At 44.9% G+C, this 20,637-nt stretch overlaps 1 protein-coding gene and 1 pseudogene across 1 annotated transcript in view; both read right to left on the bottom strand.

Annotated features, from left to right (window-relative positions):
- Positions 1–17,409: 17,409 nt before the first annotated feature.
- Positions 17,410–17,528, bottom strand: LOC147612759 (5S ribosomal RNA; annotated as a pseudogene).
- A 1,594-nt stretch (positions 17,529–19,122) lies between these two features.
- The window catches only part of LOC147612758 (uncharacterized), a 2,829-nt gene continuing 1,314 nt past the window's right edge, over positions 19,123–20,637 (bottom strand). The window contains exon 1 of the mRNA XM_086783325.1: positions 19,123–20,637. This exon is cut by the window's right edge and continues 1,314 nt beyond it. Within this exon, the coding sequence (XP_086639451.1) occupies positions 19,919–20,637 (719 nt within the window). The 3' untranslated portion in view covers positions 19,123–19,918.

Here is a 20,637-nt window from a genome sequence, read left to right as displayed (position 1 = left end):
ATCATTCATCGCAGGTACCATACAACCAACAAGCTATCTAAGAAAATCCATAACAATAGGATCTTCCTCCACACTCTCCACATCCGCATTGCAAACCATCTTCACTTCATCACAAGTCTCTACCCCATCCTCCTCCCTTGTAGAATCTGGCAAAGAATCATCCTCAAAGCATTCTGTATCTAACTCCTCTTCCTTCTTATCATCAGCCAATCCCAAGGCACCATCCTCTTTGCTTCCATGTGCATGCATGTCATTCAGATCCGAATGCAAATGATCTTCAATAGAACATTCCAAATCACTGTCACGTACAGCCATGATGTCCCAATCCAAAGAAGAATCCATTGGCAACTCCTCATCTGCAAAAGTCTCAAACCTTGACCTAGATTCCTCATCCTGCTTTTCAACATGCACATCCTTAGTTTCAATCGCAACATCAATAGGGAAAACCTTAGCTACATCCACATCATTCATCAAACACACATCTTCACTTTGCTCCTTCACCTTATTTTCATCCACCTTCACATGCTTTAAAGACTTTGGAAAAAAATCAAAAGGCACATAGAACATCCCCCTTTGCACCTGCATAGGCCTTTGAGGTTCCTGTCTAATCAAACTTTGCATAGGACTCTTATCCACCTCAACCAAATTTACATGCATATCCCTTGCAGACACAACACCTTCATGCGAATAAATACCCATCTCCATCTGCTTCAAAATCTTGCCTTCCTTTTCCCTAGCAACCCTAACTGCATCATCAAATGACTTGGGATTCTTCAACTCAACCCTAACCTTCAAATGGGGTAACAAACCATTAATAAACAAGCTCTTCTTCAGAAACATAGGAGGAACTTCCTGCTTCAATGTCTTACACCACTTACCCCATAGACATGTAAATACCTTCACAAAATCATCCCCAGTGATTGCCCATGGACCTGCTTCAAGATGCTCAACTCCTGCCAAAGCACACTAGGCTCCTCTGCTTGTTGAAAATGCTCCAAAAGGCCTTCTTTCAACCTGTCTAATGTCAAAACACCATGTAGATCATATGCCGCATCCTGTGCTTCAAAATCTTTAAGCCAGCTTCGGGCATCTCCCTTCAAAAAAATCTTTACTAACCTCAAAACCTGCTCTTCATCTGTAACATGATTGCTAATGCATGCCAACTCCATTTGCTCCAAAAAGTTAAACACATCTTCATCCTTCCTACCACATAAAATTATGGATAAGACCACATCATGAAAATTTACAACAATCCCTGAGCTATCCTCAGTGGGGGCACCAAAAAGCTGTGGAGTGGAAAAAAGAACAGGGAGACAGGCCTCTATAGCTTTCCACTCCCCCAACCTTGGAATCACTAGCACAAAACAGGGGCACCATAGTCAAAGTAAACACCCAGCAAACACATACACTTCCACTGTGTGCATGACGAGGTAATCGAAGGCTGGCACAAAGTGTGTTGTGAGAGTGTAAACCCGTGGACTACACCACCAAACACGTCAATCACGCCTTCTCCTGCAAATCAACACACAGAGGATACCAACACACAACCATAGCCAGATACATCACCAGTATCATTCATCTTGAATTCCCAGTCAACACTTCATACAAGCTTCTTCTGACACAGAAGCTTTTCCTCACACAACCATCTCACATACACGACACCTTCACATCAACACACAAGATGTATACTCACAAGGCTGTCCCTGATCGCTACTACGAGCTGCACCCCAACAAGAAAAAAACTCTCTGGCATCACCAGACACCAGCCACCGAGAACTGGCAGCAAAACAAACAAAAAGAACCCGTCTCTGTCATCGCCAGCGCATAGCACTTCCCTGTCTCCATGCCTGTAGTCGACGCCACCCCTTGTTCTCTCTGCTTGCTGCAGTCGACCCTCGTCTTCTTTACTGCAGCTACGGTTGCGGACATGGTATCACACCCAAAAACTCTCCTCTCCTGCAGCCCACAATCGGCCCTTCTTCTCTCTCCTTTGCTGCACTCTACAGCTCCCCCTGCCTCACACCATTGTCAACGCACGTGCTCTTTACTGTCGGTGCCAGCCTCCTCTTTCCTGAACTCTCAGTTGACACCGCCACCTTTTCTACTGAGCTGCAGTCGATACCCACCTTATCTTCTGGAGCTACTGCTGCGGACATGGGATCACACCCAACCACTACTGCCACCAGAGGCGGCTTCCCAGACATCAAGTCGCCAGCCCCTCTTTGTCCTTGCAAATCCTCCGTCCCTTTTTTTTTGTTTTTGCCCACAGCCGGCCTTTTTCTCTTTTCGCCTGCAGTCGACGTGTTTTGGAAGAACCCGCCACCCTCGCTCGAATAGGCATCCCTTCTTTTTCGAATACTCCCTGCACTATCTCTTCCATGATATTCTCACGCCCATCACCTTCTTTTCTTGGACCTTCCAGATCTAGCTCATGCACACATTAAATTGGCATCCTCAATAATTAATTGCCCTTATGCCCATGCACACCTTCGAATACAACCTACAAGTGCCCACTTTATTTTTTGGGACACGCACACATACATAGCGACCGAATGACTGATATTATCTCCAACAGACCACGCTCCGGACAAGCCTGTACTAGCCTACTACCAAGCCATCCACTCTGTACATCTGCCAGGGCATTCAGAGCAAAGCTTTTTTGCATGCCATGCATCCCATATGTACACAAGCCCAAAACACCTTACAAAATTTTGCCTGACAACGTGAGTTGAGGGTAAGCAAGGATGTTTTTTATGAGATGAGCAGCTGGTATGCTGCTGAAAAAGAAGCTGTTGGGGCTGATGTGAGTGGAAATGTAGTTGCACAGAATGAAAGTCAGCAATCACAGTCTTTGAGTGGACCAGGAGAGTCCTCATCTAGTGGTTCAGTTCATAGACCATGGAGTGGCAGGCTGCGTCATAATACCAGTCCTGCAAATGTGGTTAGAACATCACATAAAGGCAAAGAGAAAGTGGTTGAGCCCCTTAGTATGCTTGACATTTCTGCAGGGTATTCTCATGCTAATGGAGAGTCTAGTGGCTTAGAGATGAGTCTTGATGAGGATCTTGGGATACCAGCTATGAGAACACCTGGTGTAAAGAAGGCTATGGAAGCCATGAATGCAAAGCTGCAAAGATCTGGGAGAGTGAAGAATCCTGTGCAGAGGTTTACCTATGATGGTTATGTGTGGCACATCACTATGCATACATGGCAAAATTTGTGCAGGTTGTAGAGCCCACATGCAGAGGCTATTGGAAATGTGTGTTGGGAGAAAGCTATGGATGAGGAGATGGATGCACTATATGGAAATGAGACTTGGGATTTAGTGCAATTGCGTGAAGGCAAGAAAGCCATTGGATACAAGTGGGTGTACAAAGTAAAACATAACAGTGCTAGAAAGTAGGTACAAGGCTAGATTAGTAGACAAAGGATATGCGCAAACATATGGCATTGATTATGAGGAAACTTTTAGCCCAATTGCCAAGATGGCAACAGTGAGAGTTGTGATAGCAGTGGCTGCGTCAAAGCAATGGTCTTTACATTAGATAGATGTAAAGAATGAATTCTTGCATGGAGATTTGCAGGAAGAGTTGTATATGTTGCAGCCGTGAGTCACCCTGAGCATGTTTGCAGGTTGAAGAAAGCCTTTTATGGCTTAAAACAAGCACCAAGATCATGGTCTGACAAGATTTCTGAATATCTTGTCGCTATTGGCTTTCATGTAGCCAATGCAGATTTCTCGCTGTATGTGAGAGACATAGTGATAGAGGGGTTGTGCTTGTTGTCATCTATGTAGATGACCTGATCATAACGGGGGACCATGATGCAGAGATCTTTGATGTAAAGATCTTCTTAGACAGAAGTTTGAGATGAAGGATTTAGGGGAGCTCACATATTTCTTGGGCATTGAGGTGATTAGGTCACCACATGGTGTTGGGTTACTGCTGCAGAGAGAGACAGTATGGGCTTGGACATGTTGTCCAAGTATGGTATGACAGGCTGTAAGCCTGTCTCAGTGCCATTGGATCAGAATGGCAAGTTGAGTGCAGATTCAAGAGAGATTTTGGAGGATCCTACTATGCATAGGCGCATAGTAGGAAGCTTGATCTACATGACGACACCAGGCCAAATTTAAGCTATGCTATTGGGTAGGTTTGATTTTTTTGTGAGCTTTATTTGGCGAGCTTTTTGGAGATAAGATAGTTTTATGCGAGCTTGTAAGAAAAACGATACATTTTGGTGAGCTTTTATATAGTAAGTATTTATGAAAGAGAAATAAATACATTCACATACATACATACATATATACATGCATATTCTCAAACACACCTACCTACCTTCCTACATATATACATACATATATACACACATTTGTACAATACATACATACATACATGCATGCATACTCCCAAACATATACATGCATGCATACATACATACCTGCATACCTACCTACAGACCTTCCTACATATAAACACACATTTTATGTCAAAGAAACTTAAATATAGGCACAAACATACCTATCTATGTACCTTTCTTCCAATATTTATTTCAACACAAGTAAAAACAAGTATACCTGGCTCATATTTTCTTATAAAAAGATTGAGTTCACATTTCCTTACAAGAAGATATATGGTTGGTACCACTCCTTTACCATAGCGTCGCAAGCTATCTATAATAAGACTTTAGAGTACATGACAGTATACTCTATCCCAAAGCAAGACAAAAATATTGGGTTTAAATTTTCTTACAAAAAGATTGACTTCACATTTCCTTACAAGCTTAAGTAGGCACAAACATGAGAGGCTTGATTAAAGCTTAAGTATAGGCACAAACATCCTTGCTTCGAGGACGTAATAGTATATTGCCCACATCCTCTGGTGATAATGTCGGTTGATGCATTACCATATCCTCATTCTTATGTAATCCCAAAACTCACAAGAAGACAAAATAGATATGCTTACATGCAACGTAAGACTTTCCTCTAGATTCTCTTTGCATGAAATCAGGACATGTACACCAAGGTTGTAAATTGATGTGTATAAAATAGTCCTCTCCACTCTCACATGCCAAATGAAAAATAGAGTAGGGGGACAACTGCATTGCACTCTCATTAAGGACTGTCGCTGTCATGGCCTCGACACTACCAATCCTCTTTTCTGCTTCTTTGGAAATCCAATGCCGCCACTTGGTTGATCTCTTTGTATTTTGTGTAGCATCATGTGGCCTCTTGTCACTTTCTTTGTTGCCCGCTGCTTGTGTGGACGTTTCTCCCACCCCTGACACAAAAGGTTCTTCATGAGTAACATCTAACTTGAACCCTGCCTTTACTAATTTCTCTACCTCTTGGTTGGTTATGTTGGTCCCAACATCCACTTTCCACATATCTGGGTATGATGGCTTGTATATTATGTTTGGATCTACATGCCATGTGTGTGAAACATCTGAAGGACAAAACCACATCATTTGAGCCTTTGGCCCTCCCGGACCAGGATGTCGTCGCTCTGAGTAGAAGCTAGGGGCAACAACTCCAATAGAGCTTCCCTGTATGTATGAGTTGCACTTAAGTCTTCCATCAATACCTCCCAAACATTTGACTTTTGAGTTCAATGGGGTTCGTCTAATGGCCCATATTGTGCGTCCAACGGCCTCTTCCTTTACATGCATTTGTCCTCCGCTCATTGTGCCATAATGTTGTTTAGGCTCTTCATGTCTGACATCTTTGTTTCCTCCAGTCATTGGACTTTTTGGTCCTCCCCTTGAAGCGTGACTTGCTGCATTGTTTGTTCTAGATCTATCTCCAAAACTTACTCTTCTTGTTGTTGTTCCCCGGTTTGACGATGTCTACTCTACATGACAACTTGGACGATGTGAGCATTGGTCTACTTCCGTTGTCCTCACCCTCTTCCGTTGAATAGTCTCTTTATCTCCATGTAGAGGCCTTGATTCCTCATACAGGAGTATTAGCTACTATTTCATGGACCATGCGAGCTACTTGTGGTGGTGTCGGTCTTGACCTTGCTGCCACCCTGTCCAGCAACTTGCTCAAGCTTGGTCCCTCACCTTTGTGCTTCCCCATCTAATATGCATATTGCTTTGCGCTTTGTAGTAAAGCGTTTGCCATATCTGAAATGCACGCATCATATAAGCTAACTTTTCCTTGTATCCTTCACCAGCAAGCCAACTCCTATGTACACTTTCAGATAAGTTTGTTTATATACATTTTTGATCTTTAAAAGATTGTGTTATATATTTAAGTAAGTAAGAAAGTATGTATGTAATGTATGTACATATGTTAGTGCGTAGGTAGCTCTTGTATGTATGTACGTATATGTATATGTATGAGGTGTATGAATTTAGGTAGATATATGTATATATATAATTATATCAATAAGTATGATGTGGATCAAAAGACTTTGTAATCGAGATTTTCATGGTTTGGAACTTTAAAGATCAGTATATACATTTTTTATCTTTAAAGGATTGTTTTTTTATATTTAAGTAAGTAGAAAGTATGTATGTGTGTATGTTATGTATATATGTTGGTAGCTCTTGCATGTATGTATGTATATGTATATTTTGTATGTGTATATGTATGAGGTGCATGAATTTAGATAGGTATATGTATATATGTAATTATATCAATAAGTATGATGTGGATCAAAAGACTTTGTAATTAATATTTTTATGGACTAGATCTTTAAAAGACTGAAATTTATATTGTTGATCTTTCAAAGCTGCTTGTTGTATGTAAGTAAGTTCTTGGTCCTTTACAAAGCTCATAGTAAGTTGATGGTCCTTTGCAAAGTTCGGACTACTTGTTTATTGCTCGGTAAAAAAAGCTCACAAAAAAAGTCCCCCCTGTTGAGTTGGTGAGTGAGTTTATGCCGGTTCCTTGGAGGCCGCATTTGGATGCATTGAGACGCATACTGAGGTATGTGAGGTCTACTTTGCATTGCGGACTATTTTATGAAACTGGGACAAAGATGCTGTTTGGGCTGGTAGTATCTCAGATAGAAGATCTGCTAGTGGCTTCATGTTTTCTTTGGGGAGTGTTGCTATGACTTGGAGCAGCAAGAAGCAGCCTACGGTTGCTCTATTTAGTACAGAGGCCGCATACAATACATCTGACATAGATTTTGTTTGACCATTGTGCATAACCAATGGTACACTTCCAACATGTGTAATGGCATGCTGAGTATCATCTCCTGTTTCCACATAGTCTTTCACATCCATAGGCTTCATATGCTCAAACCATTCACCATGACACGTCTGAAAACGGAAGGAACCAACATTTTTAAGGAGACAATAGTTCTCATTCAGGTATGCGTGGTCTTCCACCACTCCAGACCCTCTACGCTAGATAATGGTGTGATGATCTTCTCTTTCCCCTTCAGTGCAGCCCTGGGGACAGAGTGGGATCCCAAGACAGTGGCAGCTACCATCCAGGACTAGGCAGTCGAGCTCTCTCACCACTTAGGCGATCTTCACATCACTAATATTCTCACCCATTTTTGGCCTCTGGCTAGGATGGAGCTTGAAGGCTCTGCTCATCGAGGCCAGGATGGGGAGATGGTAGTCTCCAACTTGGAGGTGTTGCTCTTTGTCTTCATGCATACTTCTATCTCGCAGTACGTCTTCCCCCCTCTTATAGATACCTATATTGTGATAGATGGAGTCCAGAGCATGCATATGCTCGTGCTCGTATAGAGTGGCACCACATGGAGGACAATATTAGTGCCCATCTGGCACGCCTTCGCCCCCACATGAATTGTGACTACTCCTCGCGTCTAAACCCTCACCCCAAAGACTCTTTGAGTGGAGGGCGATTCCGCTAGTGCCACCATCACACCGAGATTGATATGTGGATTGTTTCATGGAACATTCACGGTTTAGGGGGCCTCAGTGCTTTCAAAGACGAGGCATCCTACGAGGTGAGCTTTAGAGGGCCATAGTGGGGGGACCCATAGACATTCTTTTCCTCCAAGAGCATTATCTCTCAGAGGGGTGAACCCGCAGATGCGGGAAGATTCTTCCAGGCAGGAGTCATACTTTCTAGTCCCCATCCTTTAACCCCTCAAGGACACAGGGAGGGGTGTCTATTTATGTCATCAGTGTGAGCAGCTATTTGTCGGCCCGTGAGACAGGCTAAAGAGAGTCATTGTCCTGGGGTTTATGTTTTTTGCAGGTATGTGAATGGATCCCCAAGAAGGACTATGGTGTGAGCCCACTGACATGACAGAACATGTGTGGCTTATGAGGCTTGACATGATGGGACATGTATGGCTTGTGAAGCTTGACATGTGTAGACACCCTCACTGCCCTTGGTCAGGCACCCCCAAGTTCGTAAACCCTTGGGCATCCCAAGTTCGTGAACCCAAGATCGGGCACCCCCAAGTTGGTGAACCGCAAGTGTGGGAACCCCAAAGGGCCACCACCAGTTACACAAGGAGGGAATCTTTGGCTACCCCACTCCCCAAACTTTGGGGCCATTGGCTACCCACTTGACCGCTTGGAAGTAGTGCTCACCTACTTGTGCCTCGGCGCCTCTCACCTACTCCAACGGCATCTGTCAGTTTGACTACTTTTAGCACTTGGCTCGTGATGGCCCAAGGGGCCATCACCATGCCCATTGTGTAAAGAGATACCTTGGTGTACTGAGTGAGGATCCCAATGCAATACATGGTTTTGTGGTGTTCCAATTCTTGCCTACCCAGTCTTGTGTATGTGCATGTCACTCTTGGGGACTGTTAGCTCCTTTTTTGTATTCCATTCTTGAGTTTGTATGAGTGCGTAGTTGAGTGGGACAGAGTGGTCGCCATCTCCCTAGCCTATACCAACTCTTGAGGGTATACTGCCCTAGAGAGGACCCTAGTGATTTCTAGTGTGCCAACACGTTGATGCGTCAGGGAAACCTGCCTCTATAGCTCATCCAAACATACCACCATGAGGAGGATACTAACAACCAGCACCACAACACCCGCAAAAACACTAAATCAAGGTACCAATCCACTCAACTGATGTCCCCTGATCTTCAGTTTGACACAAGCAAATACCTGAGCACTCTCCAAACCCCTTAAACTGATACAACTGACTCCTCCAATTGTCCTCCCGAGTCAGTCTTGACCTCCCACAACTTTGATCTTCACTTAAAAACCTTCAGCTAACTACCCAGCTGACTAAAAACTCTTCCAGGAGTTAACACAAAGTGATCAGATGCTGATTGTATTCTGATTCAGATTTCGGCTGCTGCTCACTCCATCAAAATTTATGTCTGCCAAGCTTCCTCAAAGTTCCTCCACCCTCACCTATCTTCGAAATACTTTCCTTAATAGAGCTTCATTGAACCTATCAGCATATCTGTGTGGTGCTGACTAGATTTTGACCTATCTACTTCAATTGACTCAGTTCTAAGTCAAAACTAAACACCCAGTGTCTACCCGGTGTCTACCCGCTGACACCTCCAATCCCTCAAATACCTCAAATCCGACCAAGACTCAACTCCACAGACCTAAGGCTGATAGCAATTTGACACCTTTCTGACTTGAGACAACCCTCAGCGCGCCTGCTGACACTTAGACCACAATCCAACCCACAACCTATCATACTAACTTCTAACAAGTCTCTGATTGTCAACCCAAACTTCACAGGCTTCAAACTAGGCAAGATCCACTCTTTCACAACATCAACTAACTAATCCAAACACTCGGTTGACTCAAAATCTAATCTTTTTGGTTCAGACCTGACTCACCAGACCTTAGAACCTCACTCACACATTTATTCTCTAGACAATATCAAACTAGACAACAAAAGTAGAGCAAAGTCAACTCATCCATCCAAAATAACATAAGTAACCTCTTGCATATAGACAATAATTCAGCCTATCTCAACAACCCTGAGACATAGGGATTCAATAGTAGAGAGAAAGCCTCAAGAACAAAGGGAATCCACCACAGAAAAACCAAGCAAAACTCTTTAAGTCTTTTTCTTCAATTCCACAAGAACCAATAACAAAGGGCTCTACAACCACACTCTGCAGGCCTTCACCCCCCTCAACAACAACAAGAGCAATTGAACAAAGCCTTGGGCCCACCCAAGTTCTAACAGAGATGCAACTCACAGAGATCCTAGGGAACCAACCTCCTACAAGATCCTCTATCACCTCTTGCACCCTCTGCTCTGAACATACCCAAGCTTCCTCAATCTATTCACGCCTCTTCACAAAACAATCATTGTCATCTAGCACCCTTCAATCCAAACTAATGAAATAGCAAAACACAACAATAAGCTTCCACGGAGCTTTCTCACAAATCCCCTAGCAAAACTCTCTTGGCTCCTTTGCCCTCTTCTCTCTCATTCAACCCACTTGCTCCTATGCACTTCCTTTTGACTACTTTCCATTCCCTACGCATGTAGCAGTTCTCCCTCCACTTAACTAGCATGGCTTCAACTAGTTCTATTTAGAAGGTGCCCATGCAACAACCCCTTATCTCCTAAGGTTCTTAACATACCCGTCGGATTTAATTCAATTCTGGGGTTTGGATGGGCACATTTATTGGGCTAAAAGGTTTGGGCACAAAAAAACCTATCATAGTTTGCAGAACCCCCCCCCCCCCCTTGGTTAGAGCATTCATTCTCAACCACTTATTCTGGCAAACAACTTAGTCAAATACTACGGCTAGCTCTAGGTTCTATTGGTTTATTCGTACCATCATCTCATCAATGTGTCCCTCCACCTAGATCAAACACAAAACAAGAGTCCAAGTCATGTATCACATCCACATACTCTAGTCCTCCTAGATCAAATGGCGCATACACCTCATTGCTTCTCATCCATGTGCACCTGATCTTCTAGAACATGGATCATTTAGAATGTCCATCATTTCATTGTCAATCTCTGGCTCATTTCCATGGATATAAGACCCCACACACATATCCTACTATGTCTCAGCAGACCCAACACCTCATGCTTATCATCCAAATCACCTTCTGGAATACAAAAGAAGCATAGACCTGCTTGGAACCCATATCAACATATGCGAAGTTCATCAGAGCATCATCTAGATCGCATCAAGTTCAGCATCACTCCCATCATCAACACTTTGCCATTGCTCTTCCATACTTTCATCACACATAATCCTGTCCATTTGCATATAAACAACATAATCCTCATCAACCTATAAAGACTGATGGCTCATAATCCCTGGAGACTATTCTAACACTGCATCATCTACAAGATTACGTTTCCTCTCCAAGTAATCATAAGCCTCCACATTGTCTCCCAAGTCCATAGAAACTTGCATAACACTAAGAGGCTCTTCATGTCTGTCCTTCACACCAAAATCCATGTGTACCTGAGACCTTGAGAAAAAATAATTCACCATGTTCTCCATACACAACTCCCAAGCATCATCCAAAAGTATGTCCAACTCCTCAGCTATGTCTTGGTCACCTGGAACACTTGTATCTACATCCTTATAACTTGTGTGCAGATCCATGTACATATCCTCAAGATCCATCTCCTCTCCAACTCTCACACATGACACGTGATGACCACTCCTTGATGAGCAATCTATCAACATCACATGGCTTTCCATCTTCATGGGCATCCCTTCTTGCAGACACACACTAGGCTTCTCTCTGGCCCTACCTTTGCACTAAATCCCATTCCAAACCCGGACTCATCATCTCACTGTTGCTATTTTCATTATCATCAAGAAAGCCAATAACACCACACAACTCTTCTTCAACACCCATGCATCCATCTACAAACTGGCTATCATAATGGAGATTGGACACTGACATCCCTCCTTTCCAAGCATACATTATTGACCACATCTTCTTTCCCCTCCCTTTAGGAATAACTTCAAACAAACCACTCACCTCTTCACAAGATCTTAAGAATCATGTTCAGTCGACATATCGTTACTGCTTTGGGATGATAACTCTCTCGAATCCTCAGATCCAAAATTCCCCACTGTATCCTGCTTTGGGATGATAACTCTCTCGAATCCTCAGATCCAAAATTCCCCACTGTATCCTGCATATCCTCAGATGTCATGCAAGTGGAGGAATCCATGCTATCCCCTTTGGTGATTACATCTTCTTGATCACTTTCTGTAGCATCCTTGAATGAATCAACCTGTCTAAGAAAATCTCTCTGGTATCATGTATCATCTCTATTGTTGCTTCTATGCATCCCACACTGCTTCTTCCTCTTCATGGACTTGGCCTCTCACACTGAAGTGCGTAATGTATAGTCCTGGCATAACTCTTACAGTGATGCCTAACAACTCTTATCTGCTACACTGGCTCCGAGGCCTCCATAAAGCACATAAACTGGAGGTAGTCGTGCATAATATCCATACCATTAAACCATAGATGTCAGGTATGAAAAGTTTAATTTGGTACGGTACATTCAAATACGGTCTCGAAATGCACCGCTAAATTTTGAAAATAGAAATACAGTGGAAGTACAGTCCATTAAAAAATACTTAAAAATATAAATATAGATGCAAAACTTAGAGAAGTTACAACTTACAACTTACACAAAACATAAAATTTTAGAATGTTGCAACTTGCAAGTTGCATAGAAAATGACAGTAGACAAATTTACATGTGACATGTCAAAGAGTCATGAATATATATAAAGCCGCAAAAGTCGGCATGCTACATGGGCAAGTACAAAAATTTAAGTACAAAAATGCAAAAAGCCCATAGAGGACTATAGAGGCTAAAAGCCTATGTCACCATCTATGTCAGGAGTCAGGGCGACTCAGAGCTATCGCTAGGCTCTTCAATATCCTAACCAGAGGAGGACACCTCAGAGCTCCCACCAAAATCCCCATCGCTAAGAACGTTGCCCTTATCATCATATTTGGGCTCCCTAATATCACCATGAACTGCCGCCGCTGAAAAGAAGACTCTGCAATGGAAGCATCCTCAACACTAATTGCGGGGTAGGGCTCCGACTCGTGGAGCCACGTCTGACATAGGTAGCAACTAGGCGATCAGAGACTCGGGAGCCAAAGGTAAGAATATGCCAAACCTGTACTCCACCTCTAGCTTAACGGCCACGACAAGTGCGAGAGACTCGTCTATCAATCTCCTCTAGCTCTTTGTAGAGCTCTGCATATATGGCCTCCTCCTCTACATTACGCTCCTTGTGGGGACACTTTTAAGAGTTTCCACCGTCAACTTGAATTCGTCAACACGTTTACCTATAAGTTTTATAATTGATTAGGGACTAAATAATAAAACATTGAAAGTTTTGTAAGTCTAACATGTTACATAACAATATACTTGTCTAGCTTAACTCATATCATGCATTGCACGCATCATGCGCAAGTTATTGCGACAATAAACCAGCCGCTCTAATTGTCTCGTGCTCAATCGATTGCGTAACTTTGTGTATATAAGTGAGTAGGAACTCCAGTTCCTCTCACATGCACCCGAAGAGCAATCCTAATCCACAATAAAAATAAACAATGTTCAGGATTCTAGTATCTACACATAATTTAGTAACTTAGTGCCAAGTCGTTTTAGTGGTTACCTGTGCTAGAATCCTCAAAGCCACTCTTTGTAGGTGAGGTTGTTGGTAAGCAAATGACTCCCACCAAAAGAGAGGCTTCACCATATAATCCCTCCTCCAACATACCGCATTAGCGAATGCAGGGCCCCTCTGATCATTATAGTTGATGAGCTCCTGTAAGAACTTAAATTTTCCATTCTCATCATCGGGTAATGCTTTTGGTAAGAAAGAATCCCTAGCTGAAAGCAACTATGAAAAGTGAGAGTGCTTTATAGGCAGGATGCAACAAAGCAGCAAGGCCATGGATATCCTCTTCATCCACTTCCATCTCTTCTCCACCAGTGCCAAGATAGCATTGCGTCGAGGAGTAGCCTCAAGGGGATCACTGTAAATTTTAAAATAAAGGGGAGAATATCTTATATGAGAAAAATGAAAGAACAAGTATTTAGATTCAACATTCTATTTTAGTTTATTACTTATTCTTGAATCTTATTTACCTTGTTAGCATATACTCTGGATCAAGCTGATCGAGAACTTTGGTGTGGGTAATCTCGGCAATTTTTCTCTCATAAAGTGAGTGAAGATCCCCATAGTAGCCCCCTCCATGTCTGTCATGCGTAAAACCCTATACAAGGGAGTAACCGTAATGACTAGGGCACGGACCTGGCGCTAGAACTCCTCTCTCAAGCATAGCCATTGAATGGCTCTTGCCTCATCAACACGCGAAGGTATCTCATCTTGTATCCATTCCTGCCACTTCTGTGAAACCAGTGTTACTTGGAGCTTAGGCATGACATCATAAAGGCAATCTAGAAGAAGCCACATGTAGGCAAAGCGCGTCGAGGATGGCTTCTTCATTTCCAAGTCACTGTGATGGTGGTGGAAGATAGCAAGGGCCTTGATTTTTTGACTGAAAAAAGTGACAATTTGAGTGGCTTGTGTCACCACACTCTTCACCCACTACTCTAACTTGCCTATGTCCTCCATAAGCAAATCAAGGCAGTGAGAGGAACAAGCAGTCCATACTATGGACTTAAACTCCTCCTCAAGCAAGCGGCCCATCTTGCGACAGTTGGACGCATTCTCTGTAACCACTTGAACCACATTTTCGGGGTCAACCCACAAGGATGATGGATGCATGAAAAAGGAAAATAAATAAGACTTGAAAGTTGAGTAAAAGGCAAAGACTAAACTTTCAAGCTTCAAACTCAAAAAATTAAATTGTATCTCACCTTGATTATGGCTTGTTGAATGTGGCGATAGATGAACTCGCCCGAGGTTTCTTCCCTGCCTTTCCAACTTCCACGGCCCACAAGAAGTACGTGCCAAGAGAGCAAGATACTAGAATGTTGAGGATGCCTCTCTTCTTTCTATCGGCCCATCCGTCTTGGAGAGGATGAAACACCCATACTTCACCCATCCCGCTCGGACGGGCTTGAGGGTCTTGTTGATTCTCTCCTTTTCTTCATCAAGTGCCTTCATGCACATGTCGTTATAGGTGATACCATGCCAAGGGCCATGGCATGGTCCTACTTCAACAATGGCCCTCACCATCCTTTGCCATTGAAGAGTTTTAAGGATACGAAATGCGAGATTGCACTCAATGACCGTGCGTGCAATCTCCACATTTGTGTCTTGTTGCTTTGCTCAGACCCAAGAGAGAGAGGCCACATTTGCTCCAATGGAGTATCCAAGAGTAGCTTACCTCTTGTGTGGAACCTCAAACTCACTTGGTCTCTTTGATGAGAGGTTGGAGTTGGTGAAGGGAGAGAAGGATGCGGAGAAGGATGAAGAGGATGTATCTCCTGCCGGCGGGATGACTTCATCTTGAACAGCGGCAAACAACGACGAGGGGGGGCTCTTCCACTATCACTTGCTTTGCCAAGCAAGGAGTACTTCTTCACAGTGCCATCAGAAATGTCTTGAGGGATCATCTTGTAAGGTGCAAGTTTCCCCCCCATCTTGGAGAGATGTGCAAGAAGCCTAGTGGCACTACTAGTATAGGCCTTGCCAACCACAATACTTACAAGTCCACTTCCATGCCCCCGACTTCCCCTTGTTTTTCTCATGGGTAATGGCATGCAAACTAAAGGCTTTATGCTTTTCTCTCATGGTGAAAGAGGAGAGAAGGATCCCGGGAGAAGGAAAGGGAGGGAGAGGCTTGAAGAAGAGGGGGAGGCTTAAGAAAGACTTGAGAGGGAGAGCCTAGAGGCTTGAAAGTTGAGGAAGAGGGAGAGAGCCTAGAGGGGACTCAAGGGAGATGATAGACTTAAGCAATGAGCACTTGTGAGGGGAGGGTTGAGCAATGAAAACTTATGAGGATGGGGTTGAGGGAGGACCTATTATATAGATAATAGGGAGAGGCTCAAGGTTCAAGAGTCAAGCCTCAAGCAAAGGCAAGTTGGCAACCAAAGGGCCAACTTGTCAAGCCTCAAGGCAAGCAAGCAAGAGCTAAGGAATGAACAGCCCCAAAAAATGCCCAACAAATGGCTCTCCAAACAGTCATAAACGGCCAAAAAAACGGCGAACAAAATGGTCCAAAAACGACAAGAAAAAAACGGACAAAAAAAAACGATCAGATCCGGATCTAACTGAACCATACCGCATCCAACTGAACCGTACTGTACCGTATCGAATCGAACTCTAGCGACGGTGCCCAAACCGGGTGCAACTATGCATCAAACAAATCAAGATAAGCAAACCAAGCATCCTCATACCTTAGCTGGAAGTCAACAATCATCTCTCCATCACGCTACCTAGTATTTGTAAGATTTGTCCAGGTCTCATTTCTGCCTCCATCCATTGAAAACCTATGAATCAAAGCCCTGGATAATAGCTTGCAATTATCTTGCACATGATGAGGCAAGATAGAATACCAAAGAGCCGCAGGCCCTGTAATCCTCGGTGCAAGGAGCATCCCTCGAGCCATATCATCTCTCTAGTCCCCACATGCTTGCACTCCCTACTACTAACACAACGAGAAAATGCATGAATATCCTCAGACCCATGCTCGTAAAAAACTAGTGGCTTCTCCATCAACAAAACCCTGCCTGGTATGAACAAAATGCAAACTGAAGAGTGCTTGAGAGCCCTTCTCAATGGGCGCACCAAAACAATGATGTGTCGAGGGTGCTAAGGGGACTGTGAGCCGGGGGGACGGCTTTAGGGTCCCACAAGTGTTGTGAGCTAGGGGGGACGACTCTAGGATGTGGGGCGTGCCAATGATGGCATTGGGAGTGCCGAAGGGAGGGGCTGTGAGCTGGGGGGTGGCTCCGGGGCGTGGGGTGTGCCGGCAACGACGTCGGGGGTGAAGCTCCGAGGTGCAGGGGCATGCCGGAGAGGCTGTGAGCCAAGGGCGATTTCGGATTGCGGGGGCATGTTGACGACGGCATCAAGGGTGCTCGAGGGGCTGTGAGCTCGAGTGACGGCTCCGAGGCATGCGACGAACGGCATCGCGGTCCTCAGGAGGGCTACGAGGTGCCGAGAGAAGGAGGCAGCTCCAAGGTACGAGGCGTGCCAGAAGGGGGGTGTCTGTAGGGCGCGAGGGCGTGGCCGATGACAAAGCATGCCACAGGGGACAGGGGAGACGTGTCAGCCCAAGGGTCAAGGGAGGGGGGAGGGGGGACGGCTCGAGAGCTGCACAGGGAGCAACGGGCATGTGGCCAAGACTTAGGGAGGACTCTAACTCCAGGGGGTGCTGGCTCCAGGGGTGGTGTGGGGGGTCCACATAGAAGGAAGAGGCGGCAATGTGCCCGCACCCCCTTTGAGAGAGTTTCAGAGTGGTACAAGTGCACAACGAGTATGGGGGGGGTCTTGTGTTGCCGAACCGCCCCGGGGGGTCACGTAGAAGGAAGAGGCAGCAGTGTCATCTCCCAAAAAGGGTGCATCGCCAAGATTTCTCAAGAGGTCACCCATCCCAGTACTATTCTGGCTCAAGCGCGCTTAACTGCAGAGTTCTAATGGGATCCGGTGTATTAGTACTGGTATGACTTCACCATGTTAAAGGAGAGGTGAATCCAACACACTTCAAGGAAAAGCAAGGAGAGGTAAATCCAACACACTTCAAGGAAAAGCAAGGCGGTTCCATCGAGAACATGCCTAAGAGACATGCTCAAATGCTTGTGTTCTCAACTCCCTGTGCGTGCCGCCAAGGAGGGTAGGGGGCACCAAGGAGAAAATACTCCTCTGCACATCCACCCAAACCCCATCTTCATTCATCCCACCACACATACATTTCCGCCTCTCCGTACATGCACCCAAGTCCACCATGGACTTCATGCAAGTCACCCAAAGAAACGAATGCACCATGGACTTTGTGCGATGCACCCACCTAGTTTGCCAGAAGGTGAAAGTTGAAAGAGTCAAAATGCCATGAAAGCTTCATCCATTGGATATTACAACCATGAAGTGAGAATGCAAAGTCCAAGCTCAAAGTCCCACCATAGACTTCGTGGGATGTACCCAAGTCCTAAGCATAGGCCTCTTGCAATGCACCCAAATCCACCATAGACTTCATGCAATGCACCCAACTCCACCATGGACTTTGTACGAGTTGCTTGAGTCTAGCATAAACGCTTACAGTGTGAGGCAGGCAAGGCCACCCACAAGTGGTCGTACTCTAGGTCACGTGACTACGACCCCACTCGTGACTTCATGCAATCTGGCCAAGTCCATTGTGGACACTTGCACTGTGTAGCCCGAACCACCCAAGTCCACTTGTGACTCCATGCAATGCGGACACTTCTAGCCCGAACCACCCAAGTCCACTGTGGACACTTGCACTGTGCAACCCGAACTACCCAAGTCCACCAGTGGACACTTGCACTGTGTAGCCCATACCACCCAAGTTGAGCACGAACACTTTACTTACACACTGGGACACACAGGTCCACCACGGTCACTTGCACCACTTTGCATGCAAACCCCGCTCGCAAGGGGACTCAGAAGGGAACAAATCAGAGCAGTAAAGGACTGAATCTCAGTGGATCATAGCATCAAGCCTACTCTACCACTTACAATACCCAACCATATATTTACGTCGCCTGCAAAGGATTCATCTCCCCAATCGTCTAGAATTGCCATTTAGAGTCCCCCGAGATCGCCACTTTTGCTGCCTCGGGGAGGCTCTCGACACATGCTCTCGAGGACGCACGAGCCGCCCTTCTATAAGTTAGGTAACAACCAGGGAGGTAGAGAGCACTGTGTCTAGCATGGATTCTGACTTAGAGGCATTCAGTCATAATCCTACACATGGTAGCTTCGTGCCACTGGCTTTTCAACCAAGCACAATGACCAATTATGTGAATCAACGGTTCCTCTCGTACTAAGCTGAGTTACTATAGAGGCACCGCTCATCGGTAGGGTAAAAGTAAGTTGTCTCACGACGGTCTAAACCCATCTCACGTTCCCTATTACTGGATGAACAATCCAACACTTGCTGAATTCTGCTTCACAAACAATGATAGGAAGAGCCGACATCGAAGGATCAAAAAAACGTCGTTATCTATGAACGCTTAGCTACCACAAGCCAATTATCCTTGTGGTAACTTTTCTGACACCTTTAGCTTCAAATTTTGAAAGACTAAAGGATCGATAGGTCATGCTTTCACAATTTATATTCATACTGAAAATCAAAATCAAATGATTTCTACACGTCTCAAGTCATTTCACAAAGTCGGAATAGAGTCAAGCTCCTCAGGGTCTTTTTTCCCGAGTGGTTTTTCCAAGCCCGTTCTCTTGGCTCTGGTTTTGCTAGATTAGTAGATAGGGATAGTGGGATTCTCGTTAATCCATTCATGCGCGCCACATATTAGATGACGAGGCATTTGGCTACCTTAAGAGAGTCATAGTTACTCCCGTTGTTTACCCGTGCTTGGTTGAATTTCTTCACTTTGACATTCAAAGCACTGGGCAGAAATCACATTGTGTCAACATCCATGGGGACCATCGCAATGCTTTGTTTTAATTAAACACTCCAATTCCCCTTGTCCGTACCAGTTCAAAGACGGTTGTTCACCGCCTAGGGAGGGCTGCCCCGTGAGGGATGACATTTTGCACCCGTCACACGGTTTGGCACGCGGAGGCCGGAAAATTACATGGAAAATTTTGAATACCCTGCCCGAAAAAGGCTACAAACACAACAGTTTTTACTTCAGTCTCAACTTGTGATCATTGGTGGAGTGGTGTCTCAACAGTTCTTTTGGGAGGTGTCTGGCTGTGTCCGAGCATAGGAGGCCGGACGATCTGAACCGGGCCTTAGGTGGTTTTACACATTCAATGAAAAGGGGGAAAGCAGGAAAAGGAGGTCTCCCCTACCAATTATCATACACAAGCCCCTGTCCATGTTCCAACCCATCCGGGAAAAAGGAATAGAGTCTGTAAGCACCCTCATTTCCACTTGCCCCCTATAGCAGCCAGCGTGCCAGCAGCCAAGAAAGCAGAGGCATACACCCACCTGCCTACACTACTAGTGCCACTCGACAGAGTAGATACTTGGCTTCCTAACTTGTAGCTCCCATACGTCCATTTCATCCAACTCAAGAGCTCCAAAGCCATGTACATGAACCTGAAAGCTGCTCCATGACCCTCCCCCTCCACTATTGCCACAATCACCAGGCCGGCGAGCAACCCTTCCAGCAGCATGATCACAAGCAAAGCTCCCTCCTCTCTGAGTAACCTCGTTACGTGATTTGCGAACTGCTGCTTGTCCTTAAAACCCATCAGATCTGTGAAGGAAAATGTGTTGTGGTTGATATGTACACAGTCAAGCAGTAGGCAACCCATCACTGCTCCACAGCAGAACCAGGCTCTGATGGTTGTAGGGATTACTGAGTAAGCAGATGACCATTGGCCAGCCCATTTGCCAGAGGTAGCACACACACACCACACCACAGTGCTGAGGATAGTAGACAGGGTTCCCATCATTAGCACTGAAGTGGCCGTAGTAAGTACCCTATAACGCTTTGATATGCCATCTCTGAAGTTAAAAATCTGGCAAATGTGTGAATTAGAATTCCACACAACCACCTCTTTTACTCTGAATCCAATGTGTGAGGCAGTCCCAACTGTGTCAGTTACATAATCTCTTACTGCCCTTCTAGAGACTA

The sequence above is a fragment of the Cibotium barometz genome, chromosome 45, assembly GCF_041138505.1.
Source record: "Cibotium barometz isolate CiBa-2024 chromosome 45, ASM4113850v1, whole genome shotgun sequence".
NCBI classification, from domain to species: Eukaryota; Viridiplantae; Streptophyta; class Polypodiopsida; order Cyatheales; family Cibotiaceae; genus Cibotium; species Cibotium barometz.
This window is presented reverse-complemented; position numbering and strand designations above follow the sequence as displayed.